The 17,275-nt window shown below is 35.2% G+C and overlaps 2 protein-coding genes across 2 annotated transcripts; one reads left to right on the forward strand and one right to left on the reverse strand.

Moving 5' to 3' along the window:
- Nucleotides 1-1,098: 1,098 nt before the first annotated feature.
- LOC133321159 (glycerophosphodiester phosphodiesterase 1) lies at nucleotides 1,099-9,123 on the reverse strand. Its single transcript, XM_061530254.1, has 5 exons — nucleotides 8,769-9,123; nucleotides 4,704-4,876; nucleotides 4,441-4,633; nucleotides 1,319-1,494; nucleotides 1,099-1,252 (listed from the first exon to the last, which is right to left on the reverse strand). Exons 1-5 carry the CDS (start codon nucleotides 9,096-9,098, stop codon nucleotides 1,099-1,101), a joined length of 1,026 nt encoding a protein of 341 aa, XP_061386238.1. The 5' UTR covers nucleotides 9,099-9,123.
- Nucleotides 9,124-16,043: 6,920 nt separating this feature from the next.
- LOC133321151 (uncharacterized) lies at nucleotides 16,044-16,587 on the forward strand (the record flags this gene model as incomplete). Its single annotated transcript, XM_061530244.1, has 2 exons — nucleotides 16,044-16,186; nucleotides 16,268-16,587. Coding segments are annotated over exons 1-2 (462 nt in total), but the record flags the coding sequence as incomplete, so codon positions are not given.
- Nucleotides 16,588-17,275: the final 688 nt, after the last annotated feature.

A 17,275-nucleotide genomic window follows, 5' to 3' on the forward strand; every position in this document is an offset into this window, starting at 1 on the left:
TGATAATGTCGTTGATGAGATGTATATAAATAAGCATTTTACATATATAAATAAAAAAAAAAAATATATATATATATATAAAAAATAAAACAAAAAAGCGTAACAGAATATTGAATAACAAAAAATAAAATAAATATGTATATGTTATTTTTTTTTAGATTAACAGAATGGCATAAATAATAAATATAGCATCTATATATAAACAAATTATAATTATATTGAGGAAGTAGTTTGAAATAAATAAAAATAAAAGCTTATATGCTGAAATACTTAGAAGAAAAATAGGCATTTCTAGTATTTCATAATTGTTTTCTTTTCGTTATACATATAATACTAGCATAAATAAATATGTATATATGTATGTATATGAGAGTAGAGGATATATATTTTTGCATATGCATGTATTTCTTAAAATGTTTCTCAAAAAAAGAAAAGGAAATGAGGGCTGATTTTCTTCATTCTCCACAATTTGGAAAAAAAAAAATGAATTCATTTTCCCAAATTTTGTATTACAATGGGTGGTTATTTGTTATGTCTTCTTTTGAGGGAGGTTATATAAAAATCTGAATAAAATCCTTTATTCGAGTTTAACACATCCCCTTTAAACTATTGTTCTTTGGCGTTTTTATTATCAAGCTCCCAACATTCGACTCAATTTTTGAGAAACATATTTTTTAAGAAAACAAAAATAATAAAAAACGTACAAAATTATTGTTGTTGTATAATATGTTGTTGTATGCTGCAACATAATGTTTAAACATTATTCATTCGATTCACTCGTAGAATCGTCTCTCGTTTTTCTCTCCCAATTTTCATAATCAAAAGGGGCTATGAAGGGAGACAAAAAAATGTCGACTTGATAAATATTTTTTGTGATTAAAAATGTGTGATGATGATTAAGATGGGAATAATTTCTTGTTGTTCTAAAATAATATCAATTACGATAATGTTGATGATGTTTACACTAAGAAGACAAAAAACACATGGATAAAAAGATGCACCACAAACAAATGCTACAATTTTCGGTTTCTTTCATTTTTGCTGCACTAAACATTAAGACTTTTTTCCATTTGAACTTAAAGAAGCGAAGACCGGAACTTAGGCCTTCATTAACAGATGCGGTTCAGATCTCAGCGAATCGGTTAGATATTGTGTTTTCATTGTCTTTTGGAAATAACGTTTTTCATTCGGGGAATTAACATTATAGACTATGGGTCGAACACCCACATTACGCCATAATTCAGCAATGTGTCTGTAAAAGAATACAAAATAAATTAATAAAATTAAATAAATTATTTATTTGTTGTTGTTAACTTACAGATTAAATTCCTCTTTGGACAGGAACACCACACTAATGCCAATCACGGGTGAAATTATATTACGGAAGAAAGCACCATATATTGAGGTAATTAATGTTGAGGCTTTGAGCAGCGGCAAAGCCAGAGATTTTTCAGTCCATAAACCGCAAATGACATCGGGATTTACTTTGCGTAACTGGAAGAAATTTTAAGGAATAAAAAAACAAATATTGGATTGTTAATTAATGCGTAGTAGGCAGAAAAAAAGAGAAGAAGGCCAAGAGCAATTACGTTCGAGGATACAAAGGCTGTATTATAAACGACACGAAGGTCTGCCTATACAATTTCATTTCATTTCAAAATTGCCATTTATTTAGAATCATATCAGTTATACAGTATACTGAATGTCTACAGTATAAAATGAAACTATAAATCTACTTCTGCTATGCCATGTGGCTTAGAATGAAGGAACACTACGAAATTATTTTTATCTAGCGCCGCATTTGGAATGCTAGGCAAACCTTTAAACAAACTAGTACTTATACAGATATTTTAAAAAACTTCACTTGCCCTAAATTAACTTAAACCTATCTTAAATCTAATCTTACAATTAAATTATTTACAAGTTCTGTTTATTGAGCTGTGCTATATTAAAGGTTCAATATTGGCGTCAAATCTGTGGTACCTCCGATGATAGTACATCAGAGGTCATTTTTATCGTATAGGATACCTCCGTCTCGTAGATTCAGCAAAATTGCAGAGGGGAGGTGTTTCCTTCTAGGTATGGAGTGGAGTTCCACTTTACACTCTAGATACCGCTCTACTATTCAATTTTCCACAGGCTGGCTCCTTTCCAGGAAGTTGTAGGCATGCAGACATCGATTCGATTGAAGTCGATTGCATTGTAGATGTTCCTATTGGCCGGACGTCTATAAATTCCATTGCTATCCAGTGTTGGTCTCATTTCTACGCATGATGCCAATATATTTCTTTCCAAAATTCTAATCCATTCCATTTGAGCTTGATGATATGTTGAGAATCACTTGCTTGTATATTAGCAAATTTACCTCCGAAGAAAGTCCTCCTCGCATTCGAAAGAGTCTTTGATAGGCAAAGTTAATCTTTTTGGCCTTTGAAAACACATAATCAACATGGCGACAAAAGCTGAATCTTTCGTGCAGGATGATTCCAAAGTATTTCATCCTTTCGGACATTCCTATGAATTCATTTTCAATCTTTATAGTTGGAATGTATTTTTGGAAGCTCTTCGCAGTGGATTTGGGTTTGCCCTTGAAAACCACCGATACACACTTTCCAACATTGAGTTTAAGTCCCCATTTGTTGAAGTAGTGGCGAAGTGTTTCTATGTACACATTCAATCTTCTTTCCACAGTGCTTCCGAAACGGCCTCATAGAACAAGTAACACATCATCAGAGTATGTTAATAGCAGTCCTCTTTCAGGCGGCTCTGGTATGTCGCATACGAACAGGTTGTATAGAACCTGTTCCAGTAGTGTTCCCTGTGGCACCCTGCTTTGACCGTTCGCGATTTAGGCATATTATATTCTACTCTCACACGAAATACTCGATCCTTGAGAAAACTTGCCATTATGTGACAAGTTTGTTGATCGTATCAGAGCGATTGCATCTTATAAGAATGGCGTGCTGCTATGCTGTGTCAAAAGCTTTGGCAAAGTCCAGACCAATATCAATGGTTCTCTGCCTATACACGATCCGACAGCCTTCTTATAGAAGACCAAAAGGTATTCATTTAGAAAACTGTCTTTTATAGAGGACCAAAATCATTCTTATAAACTCCTTCTTACCTCCTTATTAAGACCAAAAAATCCTTCTGTAATTTTCGCAGATCTTTTTCTTGTAGAAGACAAGCAGATCTTCTTCTTGAATAGCAGCAGTCCTTCTAGTAGAAAAGCACATAATCGCCTTATAAAAGACCAGAAAAGATGTTCTTATTTATGACCTGGAAGGTTTTCTAATAGAAGAGTAAATTGTTTTCTTAGAAGACCATAATGACAATAGGTTTTCTCATAGAGAACCAGAAGGTCTCCATATAGAAGACCTGAAGGTCTTCTTATTCAAGACCATAAAAACGTTTTAATAGAATATCAGGATTACTTATTAAAATGTAGAAGGACATATTTTAAAAACTGCAACTTGTGGTCTCCTCATGAAGATGGTCCACTGGTATCATGACGAGAAACCCTGTTGACAGGTGAATTTGGAGATCTCCTTATTTCTCTCAACTACTCCATGTAATGTAGTGCCTACAGCCTTGCCTTGTGTGCTGGGATTTGCTGATTTCATTTAAGAACAGTGAATTCCTGGTCTCAAGATCTAATAACATTTCCATTGTTGACTATAGAAAGGAAGAATTGCTAATCGGTCTGTAATCTTTAAGTCAAGTGTGACTAGGTTTCTCCTTCTTGGAAATAGGCGAACTTCATTCTCAAGGAGGAGAAACCTAGTCACACTTACTTCTCTCCATATTCTTGGTATGAATGACCCTGAAAATCTCCCTCAGTGTTATAAAAACTGCTCTGAGGTATTCTGCAACATTGCATATATTACACCATGTGAGTTGTAGGGTTGAAAAGTGTTAATAGTCCATACCAGTTTTGGATTGCTTTTTAGGTCTGATATCAGAATTTGCTCACACGTATTCAAGTCTCCCTGGAAAAAGAGTATCCGACAGAAGGTCCGGAGTCTCTAACGGAGTCACCGATAGATTGTGGGTTCTTCGATACTGTCCGAAATGTTGCCGCTTCATTATCGACTCTTTAAAGTATTCTTAAAAAATTCCTTGAAAAAATAATATTTAAAAAGTCCACGCTTACAATTCGGATAGTCCTAAAAATATCCTTTAAAAAATTCCCGCTTATAGCTCAGGAAGTTCTTGAAAAAATAATATCTAAAAACTCGACGCTTACAACATAAATATTATTTTAAAAATGAAAAATCTTTTTGATCTTCTTTTATAAAAAAAAAACCTCTTGATCTAGGAATGCCTTTGGACATTTTAAAAGAATTTTCATGTTAAACAACTTTTGGCCTTCAGCATAAGCAAATGTTTTTTACCCTGCTGATTTCATCATAAATTTACATTTACATGTAACACACTTACCTGATATATAGTTACTGGAGATCTTGTTATAACGATAATTCGTTCAATAAATACAGCATTTATGCTAGCCTTTAATTTTTCAATCATTTGTGAGCTATTATCTGATATGTATAAAAATACGGTTAAACGATTTTCTTCTAGAAATTCTAACAGTTCCTGCAGCGTCAAAACATATTCGGCATCAAAGTGTTTTCTGAAAAAAAACCCAAAAGAAAAAAATTATTTAAATTTAATTTTATTGTTTGAGAAAATTGTCAACTTACCCCATTGGATGTAGTTCGGCAATATTGATTTTCTTTAATGATTCCAATGTGTGCACTGCTATGCTGCCGGAGAGACCAGCCTTCTCCAATGTCAAACGATTAACGATGACAATTTGTCCGCATGCCGTCAAACCGGCATCGACTAGAACATTACGATAACCACGTGCGACACACTATCAAATTAATTAAAAGGAAGAAAATGGAAGGTAAGTTGTAAATAAGTTGTCAGGATAATTACGAGTATTGGTATGTTAAATACGATGTTTATTGCTAGGAAAAGGTGTGTCACACCTTATGATGTCATGTTCAAGTAAGTAAATTCAATTTGTTATTGGCCAAAGTGTAATGCTGAGTCCGTGGACATTTTTATAAGGATTTAAAAATGTGAAGAGGAATGGGCATACAGAATTTTTAGAAAACGAAATATCAATCTGAATGAATGCTTTTATTGTGACTTTCTTCCATTTGACCCTATTTAAGTTAGTGGATGAAAAATTGTTACATTTGTCATACCATTTATAAATTTTTCTAAAACTGGTCGATTGTGCCAATTTGTATGGCATCATCTCTCTTTTTGTCACTTAGCAATGTTCATTGTCCAAATGCAGTAATTTATATTATTCGTCACGGTCTGAAGTTGCACAACTTTTATGACTTTTTTTTTGGTATTAACAACTCTGAATACACCCCTAGATTGTTATCATCCACCATTCGTCGTTAATTCGTCGGAACAATAAATGTATGTTATTTATATTAGAACATATTTTTTTAGAAACTGAATAGATTACACTATTCTCCAAAGTAAAAAATATCACATAATAAAAACAATTTCTTTCATAATTCTTTAATAGATTTTCCATATTTCCGAAAATGCTTGTAACTTCTTTTGAGGCACTCCTTGACACAGAAAAAATTATTGTTGACTAATTAAAAATAACAATAAAAAATATTATAGTACAAACAATTTAAAAATTTTGCCATTTCTTACTCTACCCTCCAAAGTAGTTACGAACATACATATTTCTCTCTGGGCCCGAAATATAACTAGCTACCTAATATAGGCTCCGTATTGTTTACAAATCGTATGTCACACACACACATCGTATATCACACACACAAATTTTTTATATCCTTTGGGAAACGAGTAGTAATTAGTCTGTATTTTTGTCAATTGAAATTATATAATGTATCTTCTATAATGTCTTTAATAATTTTTTGTTGAAATATATTCTTTTCTCGATTCTTTCGGATACATTGAATAATGTAATGATTATACTGCATTACAAAATCGATTCTCAATGTAATACGTTCTCACTTTTCCCACTGGGATATGACTGCATGAGACTACCTTGTATAATTATGCCATGCTTTAAACAATACTTGAAAATATTTTTAAAAAATCGGAGAAATATTACAATGTGCACAGTTCGAATGAATCCCATCCAGACGGGCATTTGTAAATCGACTGCAAAATGCCTGAAACGGAAATGATCCAAAGAAACATGGGGTCTAAAACCAATAATCTGTACATAAAAATGGGTTATATATGTCCAAGTATCCCCAATATAAAGAAACCTACCTTTTCATTTATATACCCTCCACAATAGTATGGAGGGTATATTAAATTGGTCATTCCGTTTGTAACTCATCGAAATATTCATTTCCGATCCTATAAAGTATATGTATACTTGATCAGGATAAAATTCTTAGACGATCAAGCAATATCCGCCTAGCTGTCCGTCCGTCTGTTGTAATTACGCAATCTTCTGAAGGAACAACATTTTGTTCGAAGATAAGCTATATCGGTCCACGTTTAGGCTAAATCCCCAAATAAGGGTACCGTCCAATTTTCCAAATTTTGGGGTTCTTGAGCGCTCTCTTCAACCGAATTCGCTATGAATGGTACTTTGGGTTTTTTGGGTACCAAATGCCTCCACTAAAAATTATAAATATACGTCCAATTTTTCTGGTAGCCCCCCCCCCCCCCCCCCCCCCCCCCTCTTATAACGGTACCCCCCAATTACGGTATTTTGTGGGGTTATAAGCGCGTTTTTAAACCGAATTCTCTGAAATTTGGTACAATGGGTAACCCCCATATAAGGGCACCCCTAGTTTTTGGTATTGTTGTGTTCTTGAATTCGTTTTTCAACAGAAATCGCTGAAATTTGCTACACTGGGTTATTTTTGGGTACCAAATGTCTCCACTACATATTGTAAATATCGGTCCACTTTTTCCGGTAGTCCCCATATAACGGTACCCCTGAAATTTGGTACAATGGGTTCTTATTGGGTACAAAATTTCTTCGCTAACAAATATACATATAGCCCCATTTTTCGGGTAGCCCCCTACCGAATTCGCTGTAATTTGGTATTTTGTTATCGCATATGGTATTAAATCTTCTTACCAAAAATTATTAATATTCGTCCCTTTTTGGTGTAGTTCCCATATAACCCCCTTCTTATATTAAAATAGTTAGCTGATTAGATATCTGTGTAGGGGTTGTCCCCATATATGCGTATTCTAACATTGTATAGGGGATAGTTGTTACTCGAAGGTCAGTTGTAACCTACAAATTATGGAATTCTAAGACGATTTAGCCATCGGTTGTAATCATTCCGCTTTCTAAGGAAATATTGATAAAAAAACTCAAACCTGACGATACTGAAATATATCGGCCGGAATTTAGGCATCTCCCCCGTACAATGATACCTCCTGAAGGAATGAATTGAGACACAAAACAAAAATATTGGGTTCGAAATTGACATATATCGGTCGTTAATTATGTATAGCCCTAATATAATTATAACCCCAAATATTCGCTAATTCCTACACTATGTAATCTAAATAGTAGTAGTTTGAGGATTGTATATTCATGCGTTATTAGTATCAGTCCACGCTTTGGGGTTTTCATTAATTAATTTGTATTTGGTATACACAATAGTTTATGTAAACCAGTTTGTAGAATATAAGTATCTGTCAGTATACCTGTGGTGGAGGGTATCCAAAGTTCGGCCCGGCCGCTTTTTACTTGTGTTTTTTTTTATTTTGCAAAAAATCGCCTTCAAAAATGTATGTAATTTACTATTCCTTGTGGCCTATGGGTTACAATATATCATTGGAAAACATAATTAACATAGGTCTACTTATTTGCTATGTTCCTTGTATAAAAATCCCAAGATTATTTATTCGCTTAGGACTAATAATTTGCACGGTCGTAATTAACAAATTTTTAACTCATTTTATACATTTTTAAGTAAATCAAAATGTAGGTTTTATACAAATACTATTATTTTAATTAAAAATTTACTTTTTTCTTTTTGTCATATATTTTCATTTTCAAAATCTGGTCGCCTTATATATTTGTCACTTAACAATACAGATTGTCCAAAACCCAGTAATTTCAATTTCATTCGTTACGGTTTAAAGTTGCAAAACATCAACGGTTGGCTGTTTGTGCTAGTAACAGCCCTGAACACACCCCTTAAGATCAAACAATACACCATCCCTGCTCATTAATGTTGACTACTATTTAAAAAACCAACAACAACAACAAAAATTAGGTTATGTTACAAAGTATTTCATCGTCGAGACCAAATACATTACATTATTTAATATCCACCACATGAACTAAGGAACGCCGGTCACCATAAAAAATTGCATGTTTCAACAGCTTGTAATACAAATTATATTGCTTTTCTTCTTCTTCCTCCTCCTCGTTTTCTATTATTTTTTGAAGGCCAGCGTCACCCAAAAAAAGTTAAAAGTTAACATCTGTTCTTCAACCCTCTCGAGTAAGAGAGTAAATGTCGTTGACAAATGTAACCGTTATTCATGCATAACAACCACCTAATACAAAAACAATCTCTTTCTCTTCACACTCTCTTATTCTTCACAGCACACAAACAACTCACATGAGTTGCTGAGAGCCATTAAAAATGTACACAACACAGCCAGCCACTTGTCCTACCCTCTTCTTCTCAAACTAAACAACAATAACGTCATTGCTGTTAATTTTTTGCATTTTTTTTGTTCTTCAAAAATTTTGTATCTATGTATGGACTTACCTTTTTCAATGCCGCTTTTGAGTTTTCTGGAGCATCATAACCAGCACCCCTATGGGCAATCGGCCAAAATGACAAATCCTCCGGATAGAGACCTTGACTGCCAGAGGCCAACAAACGTTGCAGACGTTTTTCGTCTGGACTCCGCAGTTTGACGAACTTCGATAGCACACATATGACCACTAACAGCACCGTGATCCATGGTATGCCGGCTGAGGCCAAATTACACATGAACCAGAACACATTGAACAGAAATGTGAGAAAACTAAAGGAACAACATAAAAGTTGATAGAACATCTTCAGGAGGAACCAGAATATGGTGAAAATATTCATTCAGTCGGTGTTTTGTTGTAGTAACTTTGTCGTCCAAGAAATATGTATAAAAAAAGACCAACAACAAAAAGCACACTATTGGCTCACACACGGACACTTAAGATATATACACTGCAATGATAAAAAAGAAAAACGCACACACACACCGAAACACATTAATAACAAAATATTAAAAAGTGAATGCCTTCTTATTAGAATTTGAAAGGGGGAAGGGGTAGATTTTTTATTTTATTTTAGAATTTTAGTTTGTTTTTTGTCGCATTTCTCCTTTTTCTTTTCTTTACACTCTGCGCCCAACACAAAGATTTTATAACAATTTTGTTTTTTTTCTTGTGTGTTTGTCAGATGTACTGACCCAATTCAATTTACAAAAATTTAGGGTGTCTATACGCGACGAAAGCACTACTCCACAACACTCACACTGGTTTAGTTTGCTGCCTGCTGCTTCTACACACTAATATCGTTGCAAATTCTATTTAATAAAATTCTATTTTTTTCTTCTTTTGATTTTTTTCGTCGTCGTATTACACTATCGAGGATTTGGTTAGTTTTTTCTTTTTTTTTTGTCGCCTTAGTCTAATTAGATAGTTGCCGTCTAGCACCGTGTTGTGTGTTTTTCTCCGTCTCGTTAGTTAGTAGTGTAGTTGTAGTACAAAAAAGGACTTTCTTCCGTTTCCTTCCTTGCGGATAATTTTTGGCATTTTTCTAGCTCACTCTCACTACGGCTGGTTGGCTTCCGTCTGATTGGAGTTCGTATGTCGATTTTTTCTGTGTGTTATCGTTAATCGAAATGTGTGAGTGTGTATCAACGGTGATTATTTTGGTGGTGGTTTGCAATCGATTTGTTTGCAGATGTATAACTAGGTTTATATTTGGTAAATAAAATAATATACCGAATACGCTGACACATTTACATTTAACGCGACGAAACCATCGACCATCTATATCAAAGTGCAGCTACAAACACACTTTTGGTCTGTTCCCGTACTGCAAGAATCTACTACTTTTTACTACGATAACGAATTTTCCTTTATGATATCGAAGAAAATAGTAAAATCTAGTAGATTCTTACAGTACGGGAACAGACCATTTATATGAAAATAAATTATGGTAATATACGCCGTTTTTAATAAAAAATGAATTCCATAAAATGTTACGCATGGCGATTGGCAAATTTTCAACAAATTAAAAAAAAATATTTTTCTAAAGCTCCACATTTGGTTTGTTCCCGTACTGCAAGAATGTACTACTTTTTAGTACGATAACGAATTTTCCTTTATGATATCGAAGAAAATAGTAAAATTGAGTAGATTCTCGCAGTATGGGAACAGACCCATTATTATTAAGATTTTACTATGAAAGTTTGCAACTTACATGCATATGTTCTATAGGCAGGGAACTTAAAAATATTAATAATATAAATTATTCCAAAAATTTTGCTGTTGAACACAAGATTTGCGTACATTTCGAAGGAAGATATTTTCGTTTAAATTTTGAAAGCTGAATGTTGTCAAAAGCAAATTTATGAAAAAATTGGAAACATATGACTGCATGAGACCTTGTATAGTTATGCAATGAATGAAGGAAAAGGATAATATATTATTTAATTATTAGGAAATCGGATTTGAATAGGGTAGCTATTGGCTATAGGCTTGTAGGCTCGGACGGACAATTGAATATATGGTGTGTGTATTGAGGGCTTTTCTGGCAGGGGGCACCTGTTTAGGGTTCCGGGGACAATGCGCTGCCGACACGAATTGATAATATTGCTGTATCCGCACATTAGATGTACCAGAATTGAACGGGTTTGCCTACGAAGAAGCCTCTCACTCTCTGAAATTTCAGGAGTATGTTGTTGTAGGACTTTATTGCATCTGTAGCCATTTATGGCTTCGGAGACCGCTAAATAATGCACGGATTTCAGAGCGTTCGCTGATCGACAATCTGTTGACGTCTTGGATGTCATCACTATAGCACCTAAAGTCCTGGCGGTTGTGTCGCGGAGGTGGATCTGCCATCACTGTGTGATGGTTGGGATGGCCAGCAGGAACTGTCTAGTCAACAACACATTATGTTGCTGGACTGACAGCATCCTGGTCTCCCCATAGAGGTGATCGACGCTCGTCATCTGGACACAGCCTGTTGCAATTCGGAGTGCATTATTTTGAGTTGTTTGCATTGATCTCCATTGTGTGTCACTAAGGAAATAAGTCCAGATTGGGACAGCATAGTTCAGGATGGAACGACCTATGGCCTTATATATCGTTACCAACGTTTCTTTATCCTTACCCAAGTAGGTGGCAGCCAAAGCTTTCAGAACTTTATTCCTAGCTTCCACCTTCTGGTTGATGTAATTGGATTGCGAGGAGAAATGAAGGAGTTTATCGAAGACCACCCCAAGGATTTTCGAATAATAGACGGTGGGGATGCGCCTACATTCAACGGAAATGTCAAATTCTAAATTGACTTCTCGCGTCCAGGAAGTGAAAAGTGGCAGTAAACTTTGTAGTGAATGTTAACGCCGGACGAAATAATAGTACAGTCGTCGGCGTACGACACAACTGAAACATATTGTTACGTTCTTGGATTTTACTTAATCCCGTGTAGACGTTGTTTTATTTCCCAATACAGCTCGTACCAAATAAAACGCGGGTTCTTTCGGATTACGATTATTACAATGATTTTATTCACACAACTTTACTTTGCACTTTACTTTACTCGACGGTTTCAATTCGCGATCAGATTCACAACTGACTAACTGCCTTTCCATTTCCACTATTTTTATGAGCCTCGCCTGTCGCTACAGAAGTTTCTAGACGATCTGGTAACGCCTAGATTACGAACAATCTACATTGAGTAAACAATAACAATAACACATATACAGGCGAGGGGGTAACAAAGAAAGAGGAATTAAGCGATCATCAATGATGACGTTTAACAAGAATTGTACGTCAATAACAAAATAGAAAATGAAAGAGGAAATGGAAGGATGTAGAAAAATCTATACAGTAGTTGTTGTTGTGAAGTTATTCGAATAAACTGCGTAGTAGAAATTTACGTTACAATTCAAATTCTTAAATTAACGGAATTCATCTAAATTTACTTAAATCTAAAGTTATATTCGTAACAATATGGTGGAGAACTGGGGAGTTTCGCAAGATACATGTTGAACAAAATAGGAGACAGGATACCGTCTTGCGGTACTCCCATTTTGATCTTGCGATATTTAGATTTTTGGGTACGGAACTCAACGAAGGCCTGTCGCCCATTAAGCCAACGCTTGATATCACTCGGAGGGTGGAATTTGTAATGTCGGTTATCAGCTCGGAGTGATCGACCGTATCAAACGCCTTGGTCGTTGCTGATTGAGGCAATTCGCAATCTTGGAAGTAATTCCTTGCAAAGCCGTCGTTGTGCTAAAACGAAATGCTGTTTCAGGAACGGAAGCAAAACCTTGGCTACTTGTGAAAGAAGAGAAATCGGGCGGTAAGATTCCCCATAAGTATCAGATTTATAAGGTTTTAGAATTAGAATAATCCGGGCAACTTTCCAAATGTCAGGAATTACCAACGGTGACATCGATAACTCGAGAACTTTGGTCAGGTAGCCCAGCTCTAGTGCTCCAAGCTTCTTTAACATGAACATAGATATGCCGTTTGGACCAAGGGCTTTGGATGACTTGGATTTGGAGATAATTGCTTCTATCTCGTTGGATTCTATTTACAATTTTTGTGGGTTCAGGAACGGTTTTCAAGTAAAAAGTTGCAAAACTTGCAAAATTAGTAGATTCTTTTAGGTTCATGGACGGAACTGTTATTTGAAATTGATAGATGGGTTACAAATTGAACAGGGTTGCCATTATAAATTTATCAAATGAAGCTACCTTGTCGCCGTCGAATGAACCATGAGTTTTACCAGCTATTCTCGGACATCGGCATTGTAAGACGTATTGAGCTGCAGCGACTACGTTGGCTAGGTCATGTTGTGGGAATGGATGTAGATGCCCCAGCCCAAAGGGCATATACAAGCGAACCAGCTGATGATCCTCATAAAGTAGATTAACCCGGTAAAACGTTTTAATGTATATACATTTGAAAATGTTTAATAATTATCCATGTGTGAACTCATTCTTGACATTCTGTATATTTATATTAAAATGAAATGATATTTTACCGTGTTCGTCTGGAAGTAATTACTTTGTTATCGATGAAAGAAATAATTCATGTTTAACATTTCCCTACTTGTTTTTGTGAAGAAATCATAACCTTTCATAAGTTTTTTTTTTTAATGAACAGAAAAACTTGTTTGTCCCAATTTAGATTAGGCGAGTTTACTTGCCGCAAGTCTTTGTTTGCAGGAGAGAGGGGCAAGGGGAATAGAAATGGAAAAAAAATTGCTCGTACTGACAATTTTCTGGCAATTCGTTTTATGTATTTTGTTTGTAGTGTCATTTCAGAAAAAATAATTCAATTCAGAAAATATATGTTTGCAACCGAATTGCCTTGTATAGACGCATGAAGCAAGTTCAAAAGAGAACGATAAAAATTGCCGCAAATAAACTCGCCTAATATAAATCAGGACTTTTTTATTTATTTTATGTTTAGAAGCCACTACCTACAGTGTTGTTTTTTTATTCGCCTCAAGTTGTCCTAAGTTATATTTGCTTTGTTCACGTACTGTAAGAATCTACTACTATTTGCTACGATAACGATTTTTCCTTTATGATATCGAAAAAAGTATAATATCTAGTAAAGAAACTCGAAACAACAAGAGTTACAATAATGATGGCTACTCCTTGTTTAGGAACTACTCCCCGCTTATGATCTAGTCCATCAACTTGGGCAAGCGTGGGTAATGATCTTAAGCCTTCAGTGTCCGCTAAACGAATTAGAGCCGGGTGGTCCAGGACTCGGAGTGAAGCGATTTTATTGAAATTTGATTGAGCTTAGGTACTAATTATGAGAAGCAAGATTCTTATCTAGTATTGGTTGTGTAAAAAGGTAGTGATATCAGTGATGTAGTTTTTGGTACTATTTACAAAATATTTACATAGTTAACCGTTAATTTCAAATGTTAAAACTACGTCGGCGTCTGAGATGGACTCGATGTTTCTGGATGTCACAAATTCTTCAACTAGGCGGCATCTCTCTGCCCCCGAAAACGCAAGTACAATGCGAAACGAACTCGTCCGGTTGTTGTTCGCCATTGCCTGGATCAGTTGTTTGAATTGGCTCTCAGTAAACTGCGTCATATCTTCTTCTTCGCCTGACACGTACTCGTCGTTATCTGCTTTGGTTTCAATGTTTGTGTCGTTGTTCGTGGCCACTTCGTTGGGCATCTATAAAGAAGGCCGTCTGATTTATTGGTGTTGTCCTCGGCTTTTACTTATAGGTCGTAGTACATGGCCACTGAGTTGGGCGCCAATAAAGAAACTCGAAACAACAAGAGTTACAATAATGATGGCTACTCCTTGTTTAGGAACTACTTCCCGCTTATGATCTAGTCCATCAACTTGGGCAAGCGTGGGTAATGATCTTAAGCCTTCAGTGTCCGCTAAACGAATTAGAGCCGGGTGGTCCAGGACTCGCGATTTTATTGAAATTTGATTGAGCTTAGGTACTAATTATGAGAAGCAAGATTCTTATCTAGTATTGGTTGTGTAAAAAGGTAGTGATATCAGTGATGTAGTTTTTGGTACTATTTACAAAATATTTACATAGTTAACCGTTAATTTCAAATGTTTAAAACAGAGTTGCATTTAAATATGGAAATCATAAGATCAATAAAACGTGTTTACACTATTGTAATTAAAATTGAATAAAAATAAAGCTGATCCGCTTCACTAGAAGATTCTTGCAGTATGGGAACAGACCAATTATTGTACACACAAATAGTTCAAATTGTTATTAGATATTTGGAAAAATGTTGACTTTTTAACATAAATCATACCACTTTTTATTACGGGAACTGACCATATACTAATTATCACAGAAAAAATTGAAATGTTTTCAATTAATATACGAACAAGTAAGAATTTTATATTCTTAAAAATTCAATCAATATTCCGCAATTTTTTTTTTGCATAAATTATTGATTTATAAATTTAAAATCTAATTACATTAAAAATTCCCAAAAATAACTTTTTTCGATTCTTTTCACAATTACCCACAAAAATCGACATACAATCGATTAATCGATTACCGCCCATTTTAGATCCCTTAACGTTTTATCTTCCATATCTTCTTCTAAACAATTTTTACATCGTGTGCATTACACTACATTCGTAAACATTTGAATTCCTTTTCTTATTGGGCATTCCCTCCCCCTTCCACGTATTCCAATTGTTGATGGAGCGTTTTTAATTTCGGATTGGCCGCAAAGAATTTAAAAACAAAAAGAATTTGCGAAAAAAATGAAATCAGGAAAGAAACTACACAACCAAACAACAACAAAACATAACCAAACCACAAGAGACGGATTGGACGGACGGTCGTTCGGTCGGATTGGTGGCGAGAACAACAACAGAAAAAAATTCATCGTAAAGGGAGAAAAGAAGGTAGAATTCATTCTTTAAAAATAGGTCTTTTAAAAACGTTATGAAACGGCGGACTGATTCAATTGAGCTTTGGGTGATTTTTTCCGTTTAAGAAAAAGAAAAGAACAAAAATTACAGAGCAGTTATTGAAAAGAAGAAGTAATTGAGGAAATACCAACGGCAACGTAATCTCATCTTTTTCGCATTGGCCTTGCCGAGAATATCCTTCCTGCTATTCCTGTCTATCAAAATCAAAGTGCTGTCATCTTCACCGTTACCACTTAAGTTAAACCTTTAATCTGCTGTTGCGTCAATTACTCCCGGCCTATTTGCTCGTTGTTTGTGTGCTGCTAATTAGTTTCTGCCTGTCTGTGTCGTCCTTTATCCTTGGAAGCGTAATTCAAACTCATCATGCTGACTTTGTATTACGTGAGCGCAACCTTTTTGCAGTCATGGCGTATCAATAAGATATGCCAGAAGATTGGCGAACAATTGTCTCAACAGGCCACCATTGCCTTTTATGTTTTGCCTCAAAATCGAGATGATGGTTTCTGTAAGTCAATTGTCGATTTACCGGCAACTCGGTCTTATGTAAAACTCATGTTTATTATCTGTCTGCATTTTTTTCTTTCAGATTCACGCTTGGCCACTTCGGAGCTGTGTCAGAATCGTCAAATAGCCCGAGTTACGGAAATCCTTTGGTTGCACGACAACAATCGTGGCTGTTGCCTTATGCCATTACAATCCATACCCACCTCGGCTTGGATAACATTTCCCGATGCACCCGGTCTGCGACCATTTCATTTCGGCAAATCGCCTGAATCATTGCAGCGTAGCTTAAGTTCACATCGTCATCATCATAATCGAGATGATGGTGGTTTGATACGTCTTTTATTAGAAACGGAAACAACACCATGCTATGAAGATCGTGTGTGGCAACAAGATGTAGTTAGGGTAAGTAAGTATGTATGACTCGGTGTGTGTGTGTATGATTGGGTGCCGTTTTGTTTGCTAGTTTGTTTACATCATGGTTTGGGGTTTTGGCTTGTAAATTTATTTATAACATTTTAGGGGGGTATTGATTGTCCATTAATATGGAGGAATTGTATTTTGTTTTTTTTTTTTACTGTTATTGTATAAGCGGTTTATCAACGGGATATTATAACAGTTTGTAACAAATTTAAAAAGGAAATGTATCTGATTCAAAAACTGTTTTGACCTAACTTTTAGTTTCGTTTTTATTTCTTATTATTCTAGAGGTAGGCATTTTTAATCTCTTTATGAAGATGTACATTTTTCTTCGGGTAACCGGATAATTGATCGACAACATATCAAAACCTTAAACCTAGATATAAAAAATTAGGAGTTCTAAGGTCCATATTATTTGCAGTTACGTATGGCATCATTGCTGAGAGACTATCATGGATTTGTATAGACTTTTCAAGAACTTCAGGACTTCAAACGCTTTAAATTGATACCCATATTGCCTCAATAAATGTTAAAAATCGTGAGAAAATACATGGAACCCAACGGAACTTTGGAGGCCCATATCTTCGGAAATACTGATTTCCGAAAGAAAAAAAAGTATACCATTGTAATCAGCGCCCCAAGAACTACATATCAATACAATTTTCAAAATGAT

This window comes from Musca vetustissima, unplaced genomic scaffold (genome assembly GCF_032173495.1).
Source record: "Musca vetustissima isolate MV318-11 ecotype Yass unplaced genomic scaffold, APGP_CSIRO_Mvet_v1 utg35050, whole genome shotgun sequence".
Taxonomy (NCBI): domain Eukaryota; kingdom Metazoa; phylum Arthropoda; class Insecta; order Diptera; family Muscidae; genus Musca; species Musca vetustissima.